Source organism: Carassius carassius, chromosome 26 (assembly GCF_963082965.1).
Source record: "Carassius carassius chromosome 26, fCarCar2.1, whole genome shotgun sequence".
NCBI lineage: Eukaryota > Metazoa > Chordata > Actinopteri > Cypriniformes > Cyprinidae > Carassius > Carassius carassius.
In genome coordinates, this window is record NC_081780.1 from 5,846,147 (window position 1) to 5,872,906 (window position 26,760).

Here is a 26,760-nt window from a genome sequence, read left to right on the forward strand (position 1 = left end):
GCACTCACTAATATTAACATAAAAATACATAAAACTGGGCACTAATATGCATTAATTTAACATGTCTGAACAATGTGTTACCTAAAAATCATTATTTTTATTCAGCTCGCCACTGCTTAACTGCAATGTATGCTGAAATATGAATATGGCATATTTTAGTTTTTGGAGGCAGGCATTTTGTAAAATTCATGTCAGGCAAGAACAAGTTATTTAAAAAAATTTTTCTTTTTATTTAAAATAATACGTTTGTTAAACAGTAATGCAGATATGTCACTTGGTAATAAATTATCCTGATAATTCAATACTTTGTAATGATGCAACTATTAAATCCATGGATCAAAACACACCTATAGCACTCACAAACTGAGTAGGAATGTATTTTAGGAAAATATTCGCTGAGGTTATGGCTTATAAATTAACTCTCATTGCACGCATTCAGGTGCCATTGCATGATACTGTTTGTTTTCAAGAGAGGCCGTTATTAGGTCTTTCTCCCCCTCTATTTCCTAACCTCTATATCCTGCATCCTTTGATCTCATCTCCCTCTCTTCCCTGACGGTAGGCGGAGTAGGACAGCTCGTTTGCCTCCCAGCAGTACAGATGCACTTTGAAAAGATCAGTGAGCGAGAAAACAAAGAGAGTAGACAGATATGAAAAGAGAGTCACCAGGACACAAAGCCCCAGAGCGAGCAGATGACTAGTCCAGACTCTCTCTCTCTCTCTCATACATGGAACATATAAACACATTCATACTTCTAAAAAATGAAAGCAGGAGAGAATGGGGTGAGCTGTGACACTTTTCAAATATGAAATTGACAGAAATAACTTTAAAATAATCTGAATATTTGAAGCCAAAATGTAGAAAATAATTTGTGTATAATTATGTATATAAATTTATAAAATATTTGACACTCATATATATATATATATATATATATGTATAATTTTAAATATTTTATAACTAATATATTTATAATATATATATATATATATATATATATATTAATCTTATATATTTTCACGTTCATTTTATATTTAATATCACTAAAACAATTAGAGCCTTTCTGAATACTGTATCTGATAATCTGACAAAAACAAGTGCATTTTGGTAGCTTAAGAAGGTGACAAATCTTACCCCACTTTCCCTCAATTGTACAGTAAATTTATGTGAATGTGAAATACATACAGCATGCGATTGATATATTACATCAGCAAAGGGAACTGCGTCTACATGTACACAAGTGTCCAATAAAGAAATAGTGAATGTATCCTTTTACTAGCTATCAGATCTTTAAAATTCGATTTTACATCATGTGGGCATTTTTGTGCAGTTCGTACGCTAATAGACTATTTCCAAACCGTTGGACATAACAGCTGCGAACATCCAAAATTGCTTCTCACAATGCATTCCCTTCATTAGTTGTCATCTTACAGTTGCTGTTAAACCTCAGTCCCAAAAAAATAATAAAAAAAAATTAGCCTCTCAGCAGCCGAGCAAAAATATCACTGTCTGTTCTACATAACTAAATCTGATGGACTCCAAAAAAATAAAAAATAAAGTACAGCTTCATTTTCACTGGTAATAGTTTGTGATGGCACGAAGCAGGGTTTGAAATAATACATTAGCTGCTAAGAGAGTTTTTTTTTTTGTCATGTAACACTGGGTTTCCTCTAGGCATCATACTTCTTTCCCGCCCTGTGGATTTGCTGGTACAAAGTCATGGAGAATGCCATCCCGAGCAGCTGCAGAACAGAGAAAATGACTTCAGCGTGGATGTGCATCAAACAGGATGTGACATCATTGGAGGAAAAGCTGTTTTCCAAAATATTCCAGGATGAGTTTAATGGTAATATTTGTACCTGTAAGACCAGCACACACATCGCGATGGTTCCGAGCAAATGTTTGTTGTCATTTAGCCATTCCTCAACCTTCTCATAGCAACCCTGAGAGTCAGAAAGAAGTAGTGTGTAGTAACATTATAAGTAATGCTGGGAATTGTATTTTGAAACGGTTTATAAATTCTGAACATTTACAATGTGTACCACATTCAGAACTTAAAGTAGCTAAACTATAGTCACACTATCTTTATCTATATATATTTTAAGTAGTTATCTACAGTTTAAGCAAGAAGCTAACCAAATTAAAGCCATTTAAGCAGAAAATATAGTTAAATTATTAAGTGAAAATTATTTATGACTATATACCCTATCTCAATTAGGGCGACTTGGTCTAGTAAATTTCTAAATTCTAAACTAAACTACTAACACTAATAAAAAGAGAGAAATATTATCAACTTTACAAATTTTGTATTAACTACTGTTTATATTTGCGGTACTATGTAAATACAGTATTTTATATATATATATATATATATATATATATATATATAAATAATCAAGGCATGCTTCCAAATTAAACTTACCAATGTTAAATTACTAATAATTTTGTATTTATATGCAGCAGTACACAGCAATATTTACCTACATATACAGACACAAACAAATCTACTGAAACAATGTTTTATTGCTGGAAATAAGTCTCGCTAGTCTGCATTTTTGCAGTGCAATGGAATAAAATAAAATTAAGTAAAATACACCAATAAATCAATTTAAATAATAAGAAAAATAAAACAAAAGCAAAGCAAAGAAAATATTTAATTAAATACATTTAAATTGAGACTATTTAAATAAAATAAAGCATTAATAAAAAAAATACAATACAAATCAATGAAACTATTAAAATAAAATTTTAATTTGAGAAACTATCAAAATAAAATGATAAATATCCAGCTGTACCTGTGACCAGAAGACGTTAGTGGCGTTGCGACCGCACTCTCTGTAGTGTTCCTGGCAGCATCTGTCTGGAACTGTTTTCTCCTGCAGGGCATCATGCCAGTCTGTGTGCCCAGTAACACCACAACACTGCCACTGAGAGACAGAGTGAATATTCAGATTCATCATTTACACACTGAGCAAAAAAAATTTCTGCAGACGCCTGCATATTGTTCAATACTGGAGGGCTTCATGAGTTATCTCCCATAATTCTGTGGAGAGCAGCTGCAGATAAGATGTGGCCCAATCAGCTATCTGAACTTACAGTGAACTGCCATTACTGTCACTGATGACCCTATATCACACCTGCACTCATTCACACACACCTCAGCTTGGATAATGTTCCAGGCGTTGCGGAGGCCGATGTTATTGTCCGTGTTGTAGAGCCTCAGGCCGTCTTTCAGATCCTGCTTAGCGTTCTCGCTCACCTGCAGAAAAGTTTAAAGTCACAGGAAGCATCCGAATATATGAGTTACAGAGTTGTTTTTTGGAAATGAAGAAAACTTTAAGAATACTGAGAGAGTAAACCAGAAGAGCAGATGTGTAGGCTGTTGTTGTCAGGAGTCGAGTGGGTAATGAAAGTCTGTGTGTGGTGGGTGGTTAGTTCTGTGTGTGTGTGTGGGTTGTTAGTGATGCTTATTGTTCATACTGTACCTTGTCTGTGTACACGAAGAAAAGGATGAGCATAATAAGCTCTGCCAGCAGAATGATCAACAAAACAATGAAGAACTACAAGAAAAAGAAGAGTAAAGTAAGTAAACTATTCATATCCAACAATACTAACTTTGTACTGTATATTTATATGTCCTTGCTACATTTCTGGACCTGGGAACATTTCAGTTACACTGCTGTCTATGCAGGGTCAGAAAGCTCTCGGATTTCATCAAAAATATCTTAATTTGTGTTCTGAAGATGAACAAAGGTCTTACTGGTTTTGAATGACATGAGATCATTAATGACAGTAATCAATAATAGAATTAGACTTTTTGGGTGAACTATTCCTTTAAACCTGTATTTTTAAAGCCCTGGGCAATGTGAACGTTTCGTAAGTAATTACAAATGATGGTAAGCACTGCTTTTAAATCTGTGTTGAATAAAAAATAAAAATAAAAACCTCAGAGCAACACCCAAACTACAGTGCCTATACAGAAACAATTAGGCATATTTATCAGAAACTAGATTTTGAAAACCTAGGTTTTGGGAGGGAACTGCACAGGGTTCAGAAACTGATGAAAAGCTACTAAAGAATGAAATCATAAAAATTTTAATATAAAAAAAATTCAAAATAAAGCACTTATCATAAAATGTCCATTAACTGAAATAAGAGAATCAACATAATAATATGTTGTTAAACTTAGGGCTGTCGCGGTTAAGAAATTTCCCCTGCGGTGATTATGGGTGGCTCAATAGCGCGATATGTGGTATTACCGCCGTTTTTTTTTTTAACATACCTTATTTATCCTGATTTTGCTGCATACAAAGCTCTATCGTTGAGTTATGTAGCATATATTGTTGCTTTTTAACTCACAGAGAGACACGTTTTAAAACATTTTTGTTTATTGTTAAATGCCAAACAGCAACAAGAACATGCGTTTTCCCAAAAAATTGTTTTTTTTAAGAAATCAAAAAGTTCTAACATGTATTACATGTATTTGCGTGCGACTTTGGACAGCAGCGGAAATCTAGACTGATTATCGCGGCACCACTGGTCCACCAGGACAGTGGATTCGCGCTGGAGTTGATGCACTCCTCAAGCAGACCAAACTCACTAAAAATCATACTAATAAAGTATACTATCTATAAAAAAAATCAGATGAGCCCTGAATATGAATGCAACTCGTTTAATAACACGTAAAGCCTTTTCCTCCCATAGAAAAACATTATAAGAAAATGCTTAATGTGGCTTAATGTACTAAGACAGTGATTTTTAAAAACCAAACTCACTAAACATTATATTAATAAAGTATACAATGTAAAAACAAAAAACAAAAAAAACGGTTGATCCCTGAATATGAATGCAAGTCGTTTAATAACATGTTAAGCCTTATGGTTTTCTATGAGAGGAAAAGGCTTAACGTGTTATTAAACGCGTTGAATTCATATTCAGGGATCATCTGATTTTTTGTAGATAGTATACTTTATTAATATGATGTTTAGTGAGTATCAATGTATTAGTACATTAAACCATGTTAAGTGTTTTTCACGTTAAGCATTTTAGAATGTCCCGATGACCTCAAATTAGATGTATTGCCGCATCACAGGAAACTTTTTGCAGCAAATTTTGCATATTGCCTCATCTATATTCGCTGGCTCGCACTTTTCATTGGCTTGAAAGCCAAAATGTTCCCATACTGGCGACGTGACATTAGGTTTTGGGACGAGATTGAGCGCCTCCCATCGTTTCAGCCGGCCTATTCAAAACAAACGAAGCACCATAAAGCTACAACGGCTCGCGAGAAAATTAAAATCGTAACCATATTGTATCATTAATTTATTTAACATTGAATGCACAGTGACAAACTGAAAAAACAATTAGGCCACAGCCTCATAATAAAAAAAAAAAAAAAAAAAAAAAAAAACACTGAACACGGTTGCGGTTGCTATCTTTCTCTGCGGTTTGCTTGTCAATAGCGCGGTATTACAATATTGCGGTTATCGCAACAGCCCTAGTTGAACTACTTAAATATTAACTTAAAATTTCAGGGGGGTACTTAAGTAATTATTTTATGTCAAAGAAGTTTGGCTGACTAAAAAAGTTTTTGTGACCCCCTTAACTAAACAATTAACTTTTCATATGCTTCGTAGCATAATGGAAACTTACATTTCAGCGCCTAAGAACAGTTAAATATGCAGCGTCCGCTGAAGTGATGAAGTATTACGTTTTTTGTAGTTTACTTTTGGAAGACAACCAGAGAGGATTGTATTAAAACCTAACATGCATAAATTATAAAGAAAAAATAAAATAACCTTGGATTAACAATACATTCCTTATGCAGTGTGCATTGTGGGACTTTAGGTGTCGACTTACACTCAGCAACAGGCACTTGTTCTCCTTGATGGCACCGAGGCAACCAAGAAAGCCCGTTACCATGATGACAGAGCCCAAGGTAATGACCAGATTGGCGGCTGATAGGGAGGGGAAGGAGGGGGAGAAGGTGGCAAAACTGCCCTGAGAAACAGACAGCCATATGCCCACACCTAACAACCCACAGCCCGACAACTGAGGAGAAACAGACAGAGGAGAGCGTTTCACGTTAATAAACTCACAGAAACCCATTCATTATGGATCAAACACGCATAAACATTCAGTTCGACAGTGTTTCTTCAGGCTTTTACGTGTCCCAAAGTGTAAAACTGACTCTTCGGTTTCATCCACCGATTTCAGTAGGTCTCAGGAGGACCTGAGAGGCACTTTCTGAACTCAAGTTCACTCAAGGTAAGGTGTGCTTACTGTTTCAGGGCTGAGATGGGTATGTGTGTGCATGCATGACCGACAAAACGATACCTGTGTCAGCTCCCCCTGCTGTGAGAGCAATATAAATGCTAATGGAACTGCAATGAAGGTTGTTGTTAAGTATTGTGAAGTGTGAATTTTGTGTGTGTCTAGATCGTAGGAGAGTAAAAGGTGTGCTTGTTGGGGAGAAACTCTTGTAATTTCATGCTCAGGTAACCAAACTGTAAAAGTAGTCCAGTCTGCTAAAGGCCAGGCAAAAGGAGAAAGTTAGCAAACAGACCTGGACCAGCTCCAAACAGAAAACCAGAATATGCTGTACGTATAGCACAAGATGGTACATCTGCAAGATTAGATTTTAAACAATAAATGTCAAAATGCTTTCATTGTTTTATCCCAGTTTACCATGAAGAGTCCACTATACTGTAAGTAAGCCATTTGTAGGTTGATTTACAAGTTCACATTTGTATATACTGCTTCACAGTAAGATAGTTATATTTATTTTACACTCTGACTCAAGAGTGAAGATGCATGGATATTTATATATATATATACAGTACAGACCAAAAGTTTGGAAACATTACTATTTTTAATGTTATTGAAAGAAGTTTCTTCTGCTCATCAAGCCTGCCTTTATTTGATCAAAAATACAGAAAAAACAGTACTAATGTGAAATATTATTACAACTTAAAATAATAGTTTATTCCTGTGATGCAAAGCTGAATTTTCAGCATCATTACTCCAGCCTTCAGTGTCACATGTAACATCCAGTCTATCACATGATCATTTAGAAATCATTCTAATATTCTGATTTATTATGAGTGTTGGAAACAGTTCTGCTGTCTAATATATTTGATGAATAAAAGGTTAAAAAGAACTGCATTTATTCAAAATAAAAAAAATTCTAATAATATATATTCTAATAATATATTTTCTTTACTATCACTTTTTATCAATTTAACACATCCTTGCTGAATAAAAGTATTGATTTTATTTAAAAAAAAGAAAGAAAAAAAAATTACTGACCCCAAATTACTGACCAGTAGTGTATATTGTTATTATAAAATATTTATATTTTAAAAACATAGCTTCTTTTTTTAATTTTTTTTTTACTTTTTATTCATCAAAGTATCCTAAAAAAGTATCACATGTTCTGAAAAAATATTAAGCAGCAGAACTGTTTCCAAATTTGATAATGAATCATCATATTAAAATGATTTCTAAAGGATCATGTGATAATGATCCTAAAAATTCAGCTTGCATCACAGAAAAAAATGATAATTTAAAGTATAATACATTTAAAAACAATTATTTTAAATTGTAATAATATATCACAATATTACATTTTTTTCTGTACTATTTGATCAAATAAATGCAGGCTTGATGAGCAGAAGAAACTTCTTTCAAAAACATAAAAAATAGTAATGTTTCCAAACTTTTGGTCTGTACTGTATATATATATATATATATATATATATATATATATATATATATACTGTAATATGTGTGAGTGTGTGTGTTTTAAATAAATGTAGACATCACAACATTATAATGCACAATATAAAAAAATAGATATTCTTGCAAAATATTATATTAAACTGTGTTATTAAATTATTAGTGTCCTTAAAAATTAAATATGTTTAAATATGAATATATAAGTAAAATATATTAAAAAATACTTTTAAGGTCTTGAAATGAAAAATTTAGAGGGGCAAGATGTTCCTCCTCACATAACATATGTCACTGCGAGATATGCCCTACAGTGCAGCGGCCTGGCTCCCCACACACTGTTCTTTTGAGTGTAACTAAAGGTGAAAATCTGTGTCATTCAGTTCCCTTTAGAAAATACCCAGCATGCACTCTGAGCATCACCGAGAACCATGAAGAATCTGAAATGAGACAGAACCACAGTGCTTGGAAAAATGATGAGTACGAAAAATAATAGATAAAACAGGTATGTGTATGTGTGTGTGTGTGTGTGTGTGTGTGTGTGTGTGTGTGTGTGTGTGTGAGAGAGAGAGAGAGAGAGAGAGAGAGAGAGACACAGAGAGATAGAGAGAGAGAGAAAGAAAGAGAGGACCAGCAGAGCAAGTCAGAAAAAAATAGGTTAAAGATGCTGAAAACTTAAAGAAAGAATGAAAATGAAAAGTATGGCACAGTAATCAGAAAGTCTGCGAGGAAATAATTAGGAAGCAAATGCAAGCATGAAAAATAAGCCACAGAGCACACAAACTAGAAAATAACAGAATAAAACATAAACAGGAAAAGCACAGAGTAAGAGTATTCTGTCCACAGGAGCAGACAGCTTTTAACCTAAATTTTAGTATTCATGACGCACTACCAGAATGAAGACACACAAACAAATTGAATTCAATCTATTCTCTCTGCCTTTGGAAAATCCTACATAATGGGTTTTTTCTTAATCTAATCCTGCATTTCAAATTGGGGGACTATTCGTTTGAGATGTTTTCTTTACAGTGCACTGCACTCAAACAAACATGGATGGAGGTAGGCATTTACTAGATAAATGGTCTGAAGTAGCAGAAATCAACACAATAAAGGTGTGTGAAGAGGAGACTGAGGAAAAGACAAGAAGACGCAGGGAAGCTGGATCAGGATGAAAGGTAGAGAAGTGGGCTAAAGAAGGACCAAGGACAGTACAGGACAGGACAGGACAGAACTGAAAAGGAAAGGAAAGGAAAGGAAAAGAACAAGATATAAGAAAAAGGAAAGGATAGGAAAGATCAAAAGAGTGGAACTGGCCCAGGAAAGAAAATATATTAAATGTAAACACAGGGAAACAAATGACAAGAAAGTGATATGAAAAGAAGTAATAGAAAGAGAAGAAATTATCTGAAAAGAACAGGGAAGAAAATGGGCAGAAAAGGAATAGGGAAATGGAAAAGGAAAGGATGACGGCAGGAAATTCCTAAAAGAAATAACAGGAAAAGGGATTGCAAAGGAAATGAGAAAGGAAATGGATAGAAATTACAGGGAAAACAAAAGCAATAAAAAAATGGAAACAAAGAAATATGAAAGGACAAAGGACAAGAAAAGCAATAGAAACGGAAACCACCGGAAAACAAAGGAATAGTAAAAACATTAAAAAGGAAATAAAAGGATAACGGAGAGGAAAAGGGATAGGAAAGGAAGGAAAATGTGGAGAAGAGAAGACTAGAAAGAGGCAAGAAAGGAAATGGAAAAAAGACAGTACAGGAATAAGGATAACAAAAGGAAATTAAAAAGGAAAGGAACAAAATAAATCAATAGAAAAAAAGAAGGGAAAAGAAAAAATGGAAATGAAAGAAATAAAGGAGCTTAATACTAAAGGGCAGGAAAAGAAAAATAAATATCAAAGGAAAGCAACAGGATAAGAAATGAAAGGAAAATTACAGGTAAAAGGGAAAAATGTAAAGAACAAGAACAAAGCAAAACAAAAGAAATAACTTTTTTATTAAATGTAGGCAGCATCGATGAATAAGTATTAGAAATAACATACCAGAAGATTTAGAAAAGTTGAGTCAGTCGTTCATGTTAATAACAGATCCCACATGCAAAACTGACCTCACACCCACTAATGAGTGTACTGTGTGTTTGTGACCTTGTGCAGAGTGAAGTGAGTCTGGCCTAAACTTTCTGAGAGCCATCAGGCTCAGTAATGTCAAGCACATGAAATATAGATTACCAGCAACCTAAAATACCTCCTCAACGCAGAAACATCATTACCACCCCATTTACATTCCATATAAAGATATAATAAAAATGCTCACAATACATCAACTGTAAACATAAGCAGCGAGATCAAGCTTTTTTGTATTATGTTCTGAAAAGACATTATTAAACCCCTCTGTAACACTTGTAATTCAAAACAGAAATGTCATTTCTCTTCAATGGAAAACTAAACTCCGAAAATAAATTCCAGTGAAGGAAAAGAAAACCACAGTATATAAAGTTAATTCCCTCTCCGCCCCGCTGTTTAAAGTGTACAGTGTGCAATCTTCAGGCATTTGCAATCTTCACATAATTTCCTTATTCTTTTATGTTCCCTTTTCCATCATTATATGGGTGTATATGTGGGTATGTGTGCACAGTGGGAGATTTTAGATCAGTCGGGAGTTTTTTCTCAAGTTTCCTGTTTGCGATTTGGTGCTTCCATCATTAAACTGGCTCAGAATCAAACAAACAACAAGACACACACAGCAGATCAAACGAGTGATATCTCACAACTCACAGAACCGTAATCTGACTTCCTGTTGCAGATACATTACACAACAACAACAACATAGACACAGATGACTGAAAGTTAAACTGGAGGCCTATAAGAGATGTTAGAATGAAAAAGAGCGAGAGAAAAGGCGGAGGGATTTGTTTGAGTGCTCTAGTTCAGATGAATATGCATTACTGCCTTTGATCTAAGAGCATTTAACATCTCGTGATGAACCTACTTCCCTCCTTGGCTCTCATGCATGTACACAAACACTGACTGTGGTATAAATTTTTACCAAAATAATTCAATTAGTACCAGGCGAGTCATACCGATTCAGATTGATTTCTGAGTTAAGTGGGTTTTGAATTTATAATATTTATTTGAAAAAGATAGACATATTGAGGCATAGCCTACATTTCCATGCATGAGTTTCCAGTTGTTTATGATTTATTGGCTTCTTTAGAAATCGTTTTATACAGATTGCATTCACAACTACCATTTTCTAGCCACTGATGTATTTTACAGATGAACAATACTATAAAAATAATTCTCTAGGAGTTTGCATGACTTGGGATTTAATTCATATCTATTAATTTTTTTTTTTTTGTAGGCTAAAACTGCTATTTTTATTTTATCTGATAATTTCTTTTTTTGTGGGAGAAAATAAACACATTGTATGCAGAAAACACCCCACACTGCATGCATCTGGCAATCATTTAAATGAAAATCCAACAAAAGTTCTCTGGTTGAGTAGTTCACATATTTTTTTTTGTCAAAATGTAAACCAAGATCTAAGATGTAGATGAATTTGTTTCTTCATTGAAACAGATTTCAATAAAGAAATTTAGCATTACATCACTTGTTCATCATGAACAACAAGTAATCCTTCCTGTTTTGTCCTCTCACATCAAAATCCACCAACATATGGATGAAGGACTCATATTTTATCCAAAAGTAGTGGTTAAAACATCTTAAAATTATGGATTTGTTTCTTACAAACACACAGCTTTTCACTTAACAAGATGGTAATTGATGAACTGGAGTTGTGTGGATTACTTGTGACGGCACCCATTCACTGCAGAGGATCAATTGCTGAACACAAGATGTAAATGTTCTACATTTCTCCAAATCTTATCATCTACTTCTTGGATGACCAGAGTTATTTAGGATTATGGATTCACACAATTCTCCAACCTCACATATGAGCTATAATAATAGTGATGCTCAGCTAGCGAACATCTCTAATGATCCGCCCCAAGCTCACATGCTCAGAAACAAACATTGTTAAACCATTCAAACAAACAGCGCATTTTCTTCAAAACCTCACAGAGGCACCATGTTCACTTTTTTGGGAAAATCATTGTACAAACGGCTTCCTTAAAGCAGTTTCTGCACATTAAACTTTGAACAAAGAACGCATTTTGACAACAAGTAAGTGTGGATAATTCATGCTGTACTCTGATACTTACCCAGAACAGCAGGTTAAAGAGGAACATCATGTATTTGACACAGCACAGGCATCCACGAGCCATCTTCAGCTTCTCGAACTCTAGGAGCAACACAAACGACAAGTCCAGGTAAAACACAACGTACTTCCCACCGGTAGACACGCGCTTATCCTGAGGCTTCCCTACAGGTGAGACAGCGACCACGACACCATCATTCTGTGCCGTTTGATCTTTGACATTTGACCCCCGGGAGCCATAGAAGGCCCCCACGGCCAGGCGGTGACCCCGATGGGCCGCCCGGGTGAATTCTGACTCTGTGCTGTCCAATGAGGGGCTCCGCTGGACCTCAGATTCGTGGCTCTCACACCTCTGCATTATTGGATGAAGGCCGAGTGGAGGGCATGTTTCACACACACTCTCACACTCTGCAACCTAACACACGTGTCCAAAGTTGCCATTGGAAGGGATTTAAATTAAACAGCTGTGTTCAAAAAAAACACAAGAACTTCAGAGGTCTGATAAGAGGGTTTTCTCGAGATCGTAATTCCTTTGCATTGAGAACGTCTTCCTCTTGGTGCTTCCTATTTGTCTTTTCCCCCTTTATGCTGTGCATGCAGGAAAGCAGAGCATGTGCTTTCAACTTTCACTGCTCTCGCTCCATCATACTCTTTCATTGCTCGGTGTCGGCATGATACGCTTTGCTGCATGAACCACTTTTTCCTCTGCACGCTCTTGCTTCCCTCCAGTGCTATTATTAGATATCTCCTCTCCCGGCTCTTCCCATCCCAACTAGTGCTCTGTCCCTCTCTCTGCATCCTCCTACCTTCATTCGTTCATCCCTCTCTCTCTCGCTCTCTCTTTGGCTCCTCCTCCTGCACTCCGGCCAATCTGTTTGCAGGTCAATGGATGCGTTATCTCCCTATTCCCATGTACCTTTGAAAGTTTCAGTAGGCAAGCGGGAAAATGAAAGCTCATTGAGTAAATAAATCAAATCCTAGCACATTTATGGCTTATCCCTTCGATACTGTCTGTATGTACATGCCCTCTCACTTAATCAGAGCGATTTTGCAGAGATCATGCTGTGCCAATGTTTCCAGGTCATTACTCTGTTGTCATGCCACATAAGTGTAAAGAGTGCATCTGATTTGTTGTTGCTGTTTTTTTTTTTTTTTGGTGTTGTATGGATGGTGCTCTTCATGATCTTTCAACACATTTACATGTTAAAGAAACACACTTCGGACAAAAAATAAAGTGCATTTGCTTTCATACTGGGACAGAATTTGGTATATTTTAAGATAAACTGATAAATAACAAAACTTCCGTACATGCAGTTATTTTTTGATTTAGTTATTTATTTATTTTTTAACCAACCAACCAGCTACCATCAACCTCTCAAAAGCAACTGCTCAGCAATGCCATTGAAACTTAACTTAAACAGCATCGAACTAATAGGCTAGGATGCTTACTGACCTTTAACGTGAGCTGCAGTGAAGCATGGATGAGACAGCTTGAAAAACAGACTGATATTGGGTCTAATTTAGGAACATACAGTACAGTTCGTTCAACAGATTGTACTGTCGCAGGGTACTATGTCACGTTTAATTTACACAATCTAGAGCTGAAACAACGAATCGATTTAATCGATTAAAATCGATTATTAAAATAGTTGTCAACTAATTTAGTCATCGATTCGTTGCTAAATAATTTATTTGCCGTAAGCGGCTTATTTCGTGCATATTTCAAATCTGCGGTGACCAAAGTGTGGCAGTAATGAGCCACCGGAGGATTTACCCAGCCAGTACAACAGGAGAAGTAGCGAATAGCCAATAGCTGGCCTCGTTTTATGTCACGTGCTTCCCGAACGGCGTCTCTGCAGCATTCAGCAGGATGTGGAAGTACTTTATTTTGAGCCTTCAAAAAAGAAGATTAACCTGTAAACTCTGCACTACTGAACTGTTTAAGGGACCGTTCACATATCGCGTCTTTTGCGCGCTCATGTTAGTTATTTCCAATGTAGGCGCGCAGTATGCGCGCTCATAATGGAAGCGACGCGGTCGCGACGCACCCGTTTTTCCAGGCGCGTGCGCACCGCATCGAGTTAAAAACATTTCAACTTTTCAGAATGCAGCAAGCGCACCGCGGGTCATGTGACAAGAACTAAATAATCAGCTTCATCCTTTCCCGTAACAACGTTAAAAGCTCAGCCAAGATGAAGGAACAGCTGATCATAGCTGTATATGGATTTTCATTTTGAAATAAATTTAGTAGCAGAGCTACTGCAAGCGATTTTTAGAGCTGCAAATTTATTTATCCTTTGCTGAAATTTCCGCGTCTTCAAGGAGAGAGCACGTCATGGTTGCTTAGCAAAGGCAGACGCCTCAGGGGCGCTTCTGCACGAGTGCTTTGGAAAGGAGGAGAAAGCGGTGCGCACAGTCTATGGGTGCGCCTAGCGTTTTAGGCGCGATATGTGAACGGCACCTAAGCCTTTTATTTGTGCAGATTCTCCAGTACAATGTTGTTTGCAAATGTTTAGTTGTAAAAGCTGATAACATTGCTTTTAACAGTTAACATTTAAAGCTTTACAAACATGTTCTGTGATCAGTTTGTCGTTTACCAGTTCATAATTCAGTCGTGCAGCCTAATTATGACTGAATGAGAGAGGTAAATGTTTAAAGATATTTGAAATGCACTTTTTTTCTAAGTATTCACTGCTCTTTTTCACACAGCATGTTTTTTGTGTGTCCGTTTTTTCTGGACAACCTTCTGATGGATTTTACTTTAAATTGTGAGTTCCATTCAGGTTTCATGCCATTGGCACTTTATTCGAAGGATTGTTTACAATTTCACAGCATAAGCTATAAAGCTGTTTCCCAGTAAATAATAAAATACAACGCACTGCAATTTTATTCTGTTTTATCCTTATTCTTCGTAAGAAATATGTTCTGAAAGATAAAATATGTTCTGAAAGATTCCTTAATAAGCTTTGTTCAGGATGTTAAACTACTTTAGGAGCTCTAAGGACTGCCATGGTGAAAACATTATTTGAAATCTCCTTGTGAAATTTGCTAGAGTATGGGTCAGTGTTTTGATTGCAGAAGAGTTTGACAAGGGATCACTAACACATAATAAAACAACTCCAGGTATATTTGTGATGAGGATATGACAATGCAAAATTATTAAAATCTCTTAAAAATCTATGCTGAATGATAAAGACCCTTTATTAATAATTTACTTTGGGGGAAAAATGGAAAAAACTAAAATATAAGTACATAAACCGATTAATCGTAAAAATAATCGACAGATTAATCGATTATCAAAATAATCGTTAGTTGCAGCCCTAACACAATCCATTTTTCCAGACTTCTCAATCACTAGAATGTTCTGGGAAGACATATTTTCAGTATTGCATCAGCTGAGTGATTGACATCCTAGTACGCAATAGTACAACAGACAGAACATATTGTACATCTGTACCTCACAACTGTTTTTTAATAATGACTAAGAATACAAATTTTGTGAAATCTATACCGCCAGGTATGCGATGGTTTGGAAATTAATAATTAATATTTAATTTTATTCTAAAAATGCAAAAAGGTTTCTTTTAGGCTTAGCCTGAAGCATTATAATTTGCAATAAGAAAGCATCACAATAAAAGCAATAAAAATCATTGTATGTCCCTATTTATGTAACTAAACATGCATATTTGTGTTTGGGGGATATTTTTGTAGAGATCCTCCTGTGGCTGTTTATTTATTTATTTTTTTGGTTATAATTCTTTCCCTCCGGTGCTCTTTCCACTCTAATTAAATGACATTGTGATCTTGTGTAACTCAGTGTTTGTGTGTGTGTGTTATATGGTGCTGCTGTGTATTTTACCCTGCGGTGGCTTTGTGAGATCTGATGTTCTCAGGAAACTCATTAGACAGGATTTATTAACTGAACAGTGTTTATTTTGCTGCAAGAGTGGACAATACTTTTCCACAACTGCACACACAGGCAGCAAATTTATACACCTATACTTTCGAGGACCTTCCATAAATGTATATTGTTCCTCAGTTTTTAATTTGCTTATTTATGTTGGCACTGTTTTTTTAGTAAGGATTTACTTGACGTCAAATAGACTTTTATCATGCACTATGATCAAACATTTAAAATCACAGAGAAGCGTTTATGCTAAATAATTTTTATTAAACTATTTTTAAAACAATAAACTGTAATAAGGTTAATAGCTGTTTTTGCAGTCATTTGTTCATGCATTATCTTTAATTAACAATGAACTACATATGTTTTTTTATTTAACAAAGCCTTGTTGAATATATATTTTTAGTATGATTTCTTAAATCTCTTGAGTATGGGCATGTATTGGTGCTCAGACATTGTGTAAATCATGCCAGAGAACTTTTTGAAAACTCTTCAAAATATTGTCTATTCAGTAAGCATACAAAAATCACTCATGCAATAAATTGAGAAGTGCTAAAAATGTTTTATTATAGTTATATAATTATTATATAATACTTATAATTCACAATTTTGGGGCCATAGGATTTTTTATGTTTTTGTCTCTTATGCTCATCCAAGGCTGCATTTATTTGATCAAAAATACAGTAGAAAAAAAACTAATATTGTGAAATATTATTACAATGTAAATGAACTGTTTTCTATTTGAATGTATTAATGCAGTTTATTCCTGTGATGCAAAGCATTATAACTCTAGTCTTCAGTGTGACGTGGTCCTTCAGAATTTATTCTAATATGCTGATTTGATGCTCTATATTTTTCTTTCTTGGCATTATCAATGTTGAAAACACCGGTGCTGCTTAATATTATTGTGGAAACTTGATTTTTGGAATATAATTTTTTTATAACATTATAAATTTCTTCACTGTCACATTTGATCAATGTAAGGTGCCCTTGTTGACTAAAAGTATCAAATTCTTAAAATATATATATATTATATTATATATAAGTCTAGTACAATGCAGAATCTTTCATATTGCTAATTAAATTAATAGAAAAAATTAGCTTTTTTTAATGTCTAAAACCTAGGAGTTTATTTTTTCTAAGTTTAAATTTTAAATTAAATTCCCAAATCTTCAGTGTGGTCACAGATGTTTGGACTCCACTGTATGTAGTAAATGCTGCCCAGATGTGTTTTTAAGGAGTATTAATTAAACAGACTCTGAGGAAGCACAATCTGCCATCTCTTACACACTATAATGAACATCTGGCTGCCAGTCAGCTCAGCGCTTCACACACACACACACACACACCTTCTCTCTGTACACTATACTGTACAACAACTTCTGAGACAACAAGCTTTTCGTGTCTTTATGGGAATGTTTCTCATCGTACATGACTGTGGTTTCAAAGAGGCCATTTCGTTCAGCTGGACGCGTCGGCTTGCATGTAAACCGCACTCTTGGGCACTCAAGAGGGATGTATTCCCGAACAGTCTGCCCTATATGTAAATCAACTACCATTAACTTCCCATCCAGGGAATGCTGGTTGACTTGCTGGCAAAAAGAACATTTTAACACTTTTCCAAGGAAATGGAAGTAGTGTGTTGGGAAAGAAGGAACAAAATTAGGGCTGATTTTATACTCCAGCATGCAAAAAGATATTTTAACCTGCTATATGCCTTTTCTTTCTAAGAATCATAAAGAAACTACAGTCAATAAATGGCATAAAATACAAGTGAAGTCACAAGTATGAGAAAAGATAATAAACTACACTTTTTTTCAGTACTCGTCTAAAATTAAACCCTTGTACCTTGCATGCTCAGGTTTAATCACTATTTGCATACTAACTGTGCAATAGTACATACTGCATGCTAGATTATAATTAATACAACCCGAATTCCGGAAAAGTTGGGACGTTTTTTAATTTTTAATAAAATGAAAACTAAAAGACTTTCAAATCACATGAGCCAATATTTTATTCACAATAGAACATAGATAACATAGCAAATGTTTAAACTGAGAAAGTTTACAATTTTATGCACAAAATGAGCTCATTTCTATTTTGATTTCTGCTACAGGTCTCAAAAAAGTTGGGACGGGGCATGTTTACCATGGTGTAGCATCTCCTTTTCTTTTCAAAACAGTTTGAAGACGTCTGGGCATTGAGGCTATGAGTTGCTGGAGTTTTGCTGTTGGAATTTGGTCCCATTCTTGCCTTATATAGATTTCCAGCTGCTGAAGAGTTCGTGGTCGTCTTTGACGTATTTTCCGTTTAATGATGCGCCAAATGTTCTCTATAGGTGAAAGATCTGGACTGCAGGCAGGCCAGGTTAGCACCCGGACTCTTCTACGACGAAGCCATGCTGTTGTTATAGCTGCAGTATGTGGTTTTGCATTGTCCTGCTGAAATAAACAAGGCCTTCCCTGAAATAGACGTTGTTTGGAGGGAAGCATATGTTGCTCTAAAACCTTTATATACCTTTCAGCATTCACAGAGCCTTCCAAAACATGCAAGCTGCCCATACCGTATGCACTTATGCACCCCCATACCATCAGAGATGCTGGCTTTTGAACTGAACGCTGATAACATGCTGGAAGGTCTCCCTCCTCTTTAGCCCGGAGGACACGGCGTCCGGGATTTCCAACAAGAATGTCAAATTTGGACTCGTCTGACCATAAAACACTATTCCACTTTGAAATAGTCCATTTTAAATGAGCCTTGGCCCACAGGACACAACGGCGCTTCTGGACCATGTTCACATATGGCTTCCTTTTTGCATGATAGAGCTTTAGTTGGCATCTGCTGATGGCACGGCGGATTGTGTTTACCGACAGTGGTTTCTGAATGTATTCCTGGGCCCATTTAGTAATGTCATTGACACAATCATGCCGATGAGTGATGCAGTGTCGTCTGAGAGCCCGAAGACCACGGGCATCCAATAAAGGTCTCCGGCCTTGTCCCTTACGCACACAACTTTTCCGGAATTCGGGTTGTAAGTTCCAAACCATATGTTAAAAACAGCATTTTACAGGTATTGTTAATGCATACAATCTCCATGTATGCACAGAAATGCTTTTCGGGCTAATGTTGCCCAAAACCACCAAAAAAGTAAAGAGGTTTTATGATGGTTCTTCTGATTTAAATGTATAAAATTATGCAGCAAAGACATCTGTGATATATTTTTAGTATGCAATATACTACACACACTACATTCACACATAAAATACTTTAAAGCCGATCTCTCAGTACCTTTTACATTAATAATGAGATTTTGTATCACGGAAATATCTGTCAACACACATCGCGTCCATGCTAGAGAGTAAAACATGTAATATTATCCCGAGTCACATTGAATTGAAGATGTATGACTGTATGCAGAACGACTAAAGCAACAGCAGAAACAGGAGACAGCCTGTCTGATATTTTTATAACAACTGGCAATTTCATAAGACCAAATGTTTCAAGCAATAGCATTTTTTAATAGCTTCCCTACAAATGCATGAATATTAAAGATGCCTTCCATGCAGAAAATTGCATTTTCAAAACAGAAAGAAGGCCTTTGATGAATGAGATTCTAGCTTTAAAAACAGGTGAATTAATTGCCTCTCGAGCATCCGAAACCTGACACAAATGCAAGCCGATGTGCATAAGTTGTTTGCATGTGTATGGAGTTTAAAGTTAGAGCAAGAGCTACACAAAAGGATCAATTATTGTAAAAATGCCCTTTGATGCAAACATTCAGCACAGGATGTACTCTTTCTGTGTATGACAGCCTGAGGGCATGTGCCGTCTCAGTCCTAAATTATGTCATTAGCTCTTTTTTCTGTTCGCTATTCAAAAGAGGCTGCGCTCTGACCTGCTCTAGCTCACACTTGACATCTTTTCTCTGTTTTTATAAGACTATTTAGCATCAACTGTGTGACCTCTTTGGAGGTGTGAGAAATTTTGGGATGCACTGCCCTCTTGTGTTATTAAAATCTGATGTGCAATCTCTACTATCTGGTTGTGGATGAGACTTGGCCAGACTTATATGCATACTGAAATGGTAAAGTAGGCTATGAAAAGAAGAGAGACTTGAGTCAACAACAAATGTTCAGAGCAATGAGTGGTATTTGATGAGATATACTGAAATCCAATACTGAGATCCAGGGGGGAAATAATTGTTTTTCTTTTAAATTATATATATTTTTTCTAGATCTTAAAATTTACAGAGACATAAAATGCTGACTAGTTCTCCAAATATATGACATATATGACCTTAGTCTCCTCAACCTCATTTGTTAAAAAATAAATAAAAATTAATAGTAATATTAAAATTAAAAGAATATTGAAAAATAACAAAACAACAAAAGAAGAGTTTATGTTAAGAAATTACAAAAATCAACATTAGGTCACATTATGACTATGTATGCGCCATGTAAATTTATTAATCTGATTGTCATTGAAAAATTGTATTATTTTAAAAATATTAAAGGAGGGGTACAATGGTGTTTCGTGTATTCAGAGTTGTTCACAGTGTCAAAGAGATGGATTCTCACATAGGCGTCAATTTCGGATTTTTGTACCCACCACTACTTTTTTTTTTTTTGAAAACCTCGAGTTCAATTTAGCCGTTCTGCTGCTGCGCTGGCTACACACTTTTCTGTTCATTAAAACTGCAACAACTGTAACATTATTTTCTCTATATGACTATCGCGCTTCTTTTTTTTAAAGAATGTTTTTCAAATGAGTTGACAGTTTGGAATGGACAGTGAACGAGTGGGAACGAGGCTACCTAGTCTTTGCTGGGATTGGCCAGAATTTCTGGCGAATGTATCATAGACGAGCAAGTTATTTAGCCTTCATACAATATCACAAGGTTGCATCCTAGTGCCATGGACTATAACATATCAAAGTGATAACCTGTAGAACAAATGGATGTTGTTGTACACACAGCATGGGTCTGCATACCATTGACACAAAGGTAAGACGCGATAACTTATGTTTATTAAGATTTGCTGGTATTATGGCTAGGTCTTGTGCATTTGCACACAAGGGATCGGCTGTTTTAATTCTTCTCTTGCAATTAATGTTACGTTAGACTTCCTTAGCCACCAACTTAATTAGCTAGTTACGGTTTGCGTTCATACAGCAAGTATTGGGGGAGATGATTGTTGAGTAGTCAGTATCTTGTTTAATTATTGCTTGAATCTATTGCTGAATTCTGGAATAGTTGTGATGCTGATGATGATGATGAGTAATGGATCAAGTTTTAGTCAAAATGCCTGATGTAGATTGGATGGATGCATGTTGTTGTGAATTGAGAGCAGTCAGATCATGGTGTGATAGTCAATAGTGTTCATCTGTGCTACACGTATTTTTGCTTTTTCAATCTTGATAAAATTTGTAGTGCTTTAGTTGTGTTGTGTGTAGATATGGTAAATTGTACTGGGAATTAAATCAAATTATTACATGGCTTGGTTGAATTCCACTGTAGTATGAAATCTGTTATTTCTTGATAATAACACCGTTGCCATGAAAAACAGAGCGTTGCTATGGACGCGGCAGGATTCTAATAGTAGAGAAGCAATACAATCGTGTTTAAATCAATAAACTCTTTTTTAAATCAATATTTTGTGTCAAATTATTGATTTATTTGGTGGGTAGCCATGTAATAAGCGGGATAATGTAGAGCGAGGCCCGATTTTGGGTTAGATTTTTTTCCCCGTTTTCAGTGGTTATAACAAAGCAACATGAAAGAGAAATTTGGTAATCATTGTTTAGGTACATTAAACCACTTCATGGCCATGTCATATTGTCAACATGGTACTTATATGATGATATGAAGCAGATTAGTGGGTCATATATCATATGTCTAATGCTTTGTACGGCTTTCTTCTTCATAAAACGAGTCGGACATCATCACATTTTTGTATTCTCTTGGTCGGCGTTACGTCACAAATCATGTGACCTGCATAGCAACAAGCCGCCGCCGTGTTTGAAGGGTAAAACAAACCGAAGGCAATCAAGGCAAAGCCCGAGGAAAATCAAAAAGGTATCTATTCACAGAAGTTTTGTTGTGGATTATGTCAGTTATGGATACTAACGGACTACTTTGTATTAATGATGAATGATATCTGCGTATGCGAATGTATTTCTGTGGTGAGAAGTGAAGTGAATGTAATAATAAAACACTCATGTAAAGCTCTTTGTGACTAACGTTAGCTAACGTTACATGTATGTGAAAGGCGCTAGCAGCTATACAAATACAGATCTTCTTTCTTCTATTACAGAATGTCTTATCAATATATAGAAAGTCTACTTGCGCCTGCATTGACCAGGTACCACAGAAAGCTGTCGCTTGTAGGTTTAACGTTACAATCTTGTCCCTGTCGACATCCAGCTGAGTCCTGGGAGAACAACCCAAAGGCATGGCCCAGGCTCGAGTATCCAGACATATACAATTACCTCATCAAATCCCCTGGTGTGAACACCATGTGTACATACCATTTGTCCTACACTTGCAGTCATGTTTAAATACCCATCAAGCGTCGATTACATTAACTGTTCATTTAGAAAAAAAAATGTTTATTCAAAAGCACTGTGTTACACAATGGCTGTAATGAGCTCAGTCTGTCAGTGGCACAGCTTGTACAGTGTCAGTGAGGGACACGGTTTTTTCAAAAAAGCAAAAATAGACTAACTGCAGAAACGTATCTTATTCCCCACACAACTAGTGCATTTCATTGTTGCTTATCAGTGTAGAGCTGCCGACCATTAAGCATAGCAATGTCATAACATAGCAACAGAAAATTGAGTGGCCATCTCTGCAGTGGTATTATTTTGTTATTCTTTGATTTGCCGAATCATTGCAAATTTTTTAGGCATGATTCTCGGCAGTTTTCTCGACATATCTGCGCTCATTTGTCTTCCGCTTCGTGTTGCTTGATGGCGAGCGCTTGTTTGTTTTACCCTTCACCGCGGTTGCTATGCGCGCGCAGTGCATTATGGGAGTAAAAGTCCCGGATGTCCGACCTCGAGAATACATTTTTATTTATTTACATTAATAAGATACAGGACGTCTTTCAAAACATGACCTGCGCGAAAGAGAAAAAAAATCCATCATTGTACCCAGCACTTCTGAAAATGCACTTCTGAATGCGTCTCTGTCCCCACCACATTTCAAACCAAACTGACGCCCATGGATTCTCATGTTAAACATGGCCAAAGTTGTAAAAAATAATTTGGAAGAATGACTTGGAAGAATGGAAGAATGAATCTTACTTCCGGCTTGGTACAGTTTCGGCTGTTTTTTTTTTTTGATCGTGGATTTAATCACATAGATGATGGTGGAACTCCTTATATGAGCATTTCTCTCAGAAAAGTGCGCCCACGCACACCTCGACCAAAGGAGAGCGAGACCGCACACATCAATGCGCTTCTTTGGGAAATTGTCAGAAGCGCTGAATAGGATTTGTTTGAGAATGTCTCCAAATAAGTGTGTTTTTGGATGTGAGGGAAAGTTTAATGTGTTCAGCTTCCCAAAGAACCCAGCGTTACACGAACAGTGGATGCAGTTTGTTTTTCCGGGGCAGCGACGGAGTGTATCAAGTGCGTTTGTGTGTTCTTGTCATTTCAGTGTTGAATGTTTTATAAAAAAGACCCAGGTCGATGCTGGATTTGCACATCGTTTGCTATTAAAAAATGGAGTGGTCCCAGTGACAAAATACCCATTCATGTAAGTACAACTGCATCAGATGTCTGTCTTTTGTTGGAAATCAGCACATAAGAATATATGTTAATGGAAACACGGCACACGCTCACGGCACGCCAGGAGCTCGGCTTTTTCCGGAGAGAATCGGAAAGCTGTATTTTTATTTTATAAATATGATAAAACTAAAGACTTATTGGAGATATGAAGGATGCAGTACTACTATATAGGTACTCAAGATTAACATGAGAATAGGTGAAACTGTGTTATGTTATGTACCCTTTAAGTTAATATTTTAAATTCGAATGAAAGAGCTGTATTAATTTGATTTAATCAGTTGGGATCACGCTTTTTTTTCAGATTAAAGGCTTGACCAAAACAAAGACCTTAACAGGCAAATGATGTGTAAATATGCTCAGTGTTTCCATGAGTCTGCAGCAGTTGCTTTCAGAGATGCGCTTTTTAGATGCGCCAATTCTGCACATTCCAGTGCAGCGCTCAACACACACACACACACACACACACACTGAACAACTGATGGAAAGTTTACTGAATGCTTAAAAAGCTTAGTTTAATCAAACTGTAGGTCTTGAACACATATGCACTCTTTTTACACGAACAGTGCCAAATCTAGGCTACTTCATCATCTACTCTGTATCTATCTGCGCAAGTCACATATCTTTTATCTCAAGAAGTTTCCGTAGTAGCAGAGATTTTCCTGCTAGGACAGGCTGATCTAGATTGACGCATTTAAACTTCCATATACGATTATTTTTGTTTAAATACCACATTATAACCACTTAACAAAATAAAAGTGGAAGTAATTTATTATATAAAACGGATAGCCTATATAAACATACTAGCACCTGATAGACATGAATAGTACAACAAGCTAAGAACCAGTGTTGGGGAGTAACTAGTTACATGTAACGGCATTACGTAATTTAATTACAAAATTATTGTAACTGTAATTAGTTACAGTTACTAAGAAAAAATGAGTAATTAAATTACAGTTACTTATGAAATTTTTAACGATTACAAAGGGGATTACATTTGAATGTTTACACAGATCCACATACAGTTTTAACTGATTTATTTCCCAAATTGCACTGACTATTCTGAGACATACCGCCCTAATAATTTCCAGGATGCGGAAACACAGTCTGGTTCGTACACCGGGAGAACCGGGACAATTCCCGGTGACCTCGCAGCCGATTTTGCCCCACTATTTAATATCATTATTGTATAATTGCCTGCCGAATGTACTAAAGCGATCATTTGCGAATCCGCCATTTGATAATTAAATCTCTAATAAGTCATGAAGTGTTAGTCATGACTCGCGCGCTCTCCGCGCCTCAGATCAGACTCCGAGTAATCATAGAGAGAGAGAGAGAGAGTGAGAGAGTGTGTGTGTGTGTGTGTGTGTGTGGACTGTGGAAGCGCACAGCTGGAGCAGAGAAGCAGAACTCCTGTTCAGGGTTTCAGGTCAGTTTCATCTGTAAAGATGCTTTTTTGTCTTTGTTTTTTTATTTATTTAATCAAGCAGCAGCACGTTGCTCATCAGTCATCACTCAAAATACTATATAAAGGACATCATTATTATCTGTTGTAATGTTACAGTAGTAATTTAGCTGAAAAAAATTCCGATTTTTTTTATAGGTTTAGGGGGAGCTACGACAGACAACAACACAACCCTTACGGAAATTAACATTTTAATCTTTAACTATAAATCCAGAGAAAATGGTTACTATTGTTTAACAGTGATAACTAAAAATGTAAAATTATTTTACAAATGTATTTATTTAAAAATAAATACAAATCCATTTGCAAAAAAAAAAAAAAATTTAAACAAGGTTATTTGACTTTTATATAGGCTAATAAAAGCATGGTTAATTTTTGTAAGGGAAAAATATGACTCGTGTACAGTATTAGGATTTTTCTATAAAGATATTGTAGTATTGTAGAGAGTATTGTATTGTAAAGTATAGTTTTGTTCAATCTTGAGTATTAAAGTCATGAGAGAGATGGATAACAGGGCAAAATAAAGAGACTGAAGAGAAAAATGGAAGTGAAGGTGCAGTTCAGGAGAGAACTTTTAATTATTTTGCATGTCCCCAAATTAAAGATTTAAAATAGATAAAAATAGTTTTGTCCATGAATTTGTTTGTATGAGTTTGAATTTTCCAGTCTGATTTTTTTTCCCAGTCCGCCCCTCCTGTAAATTAATGGCAAAGACATGGTTTCATTTTCTACACATAGGCCTACTAGTGTTTTCAATCTCTGCTGTCTCAATATAGGAGTACATGAGCACATAAACATAATTTCTAGAACTGCTCTGTGTCACTTCATGTGCATTTTACTTATTTTGAGAAAACTATCATCATATACAGAGACAGCAGTTTCAAAAAAACACCAATGTTTCAGGAGTTTAGTACACAGAATACGTCACATGCTTATTAGATAACTGTATTTAAGTTGATGTATATGCTTTTATTTATTATTCTTTAATTTTCACAAATTTAGAAAAGTAATCAAAAAGTACTCAAAAGTAATTAGTTACATTACTTTAATAAAGTAATTGAAAAAGTTACACTACTATTACATTTTAAACAGGGTAACTTGTAATCTGTAACCTATTACATTTCCAAAGTAACCTTCCCAACACTGCTAAGAACACATACTTCGATAGTAGACAACTGTAAATATTTAACATATAGACAAGAATTACACTTTTGACGTTTTTTTTAGCCTTACTCACCTTGCTGGAAGCCCAGCTTGTGATTTCCGACTTGCTTTCTTCTTCTTTCCGAGGAAATCTCCACACTTTTGTTTACGTTTGTTTATATAGAGGTAAAGGCTGTTTTATCTGGGACCAATAGACGTATAACGCATATAAACTACCAGACTTCTGATTTCATGGTAGTCTAAAAAAAGGTCAGGAGCTCGAAGAAATCGAAATGGCAGTAAGTTTTCCCACGAACGGAAACAGTGTAGCAGGAAAGATGGAGAGGCGTGACTTCACTCCCGTTTACGGCCAGAGCGAGAACTGCTGTAAATCCACAGGAAAACACTGCTGGCATTATCCAGCAGGAGGCGCCAGTCCACACGCAATCCCACAAGAGCGTGATTAATTAACAATATTCAAAAATAACGAGGCTTGTAATTCCTAAAA

At 35.8% G+C, this 26,760-nt stretch overlaps 1 protein-coding gene across 2 annotated transcripts; it reads right to left on the reverse strand.

The window, feature by feature from the left end:
• Positions 1-1,002: 1,002 nt before the first annotated feature.
• Positions 1,003-26,616, reverse strand: LOC132105621 (tetraspanin-9). 2 transcript variants are annotated; one of them, XM_059510876.1, is made up of 8 exons: positions 26,347-26,616; positions 11,960-12,039; positions 5,861-6,052; positions 3,487-3,561; positions 3,159-3,260; positions 2,797-2,928; positions 1,861-1,944; positions 1,003-1,743 (listed from the first exon to the last, which is right to left on the reverse strand). In XM_059510876.1, the coding sequence occupies exons 2-8, from the start codon at positions 12,020-12,022 to the stop codon at positions 1,672-1,674; spliced, it is 720 nt and encodes a 239-aa protein (XP_059366859.1). In that variant the 5' UTR covers positions 12,023-12,039; positions 26,347-26,616; the 3' UTR covers positions 1,003-1,671. The 2 variants fall into 2 exon arrangements, with proteins under 2 accessions (XP_059366859.1, XP_059366858.1); XM_059510875.1 differs by lacking the exon at positions 26,347-26,616 and having other exon boundaries at positions 11,960-12,797.
• Between the last annotated feature and the right edge of the window lie 144 nt (positions 26,617-26,760).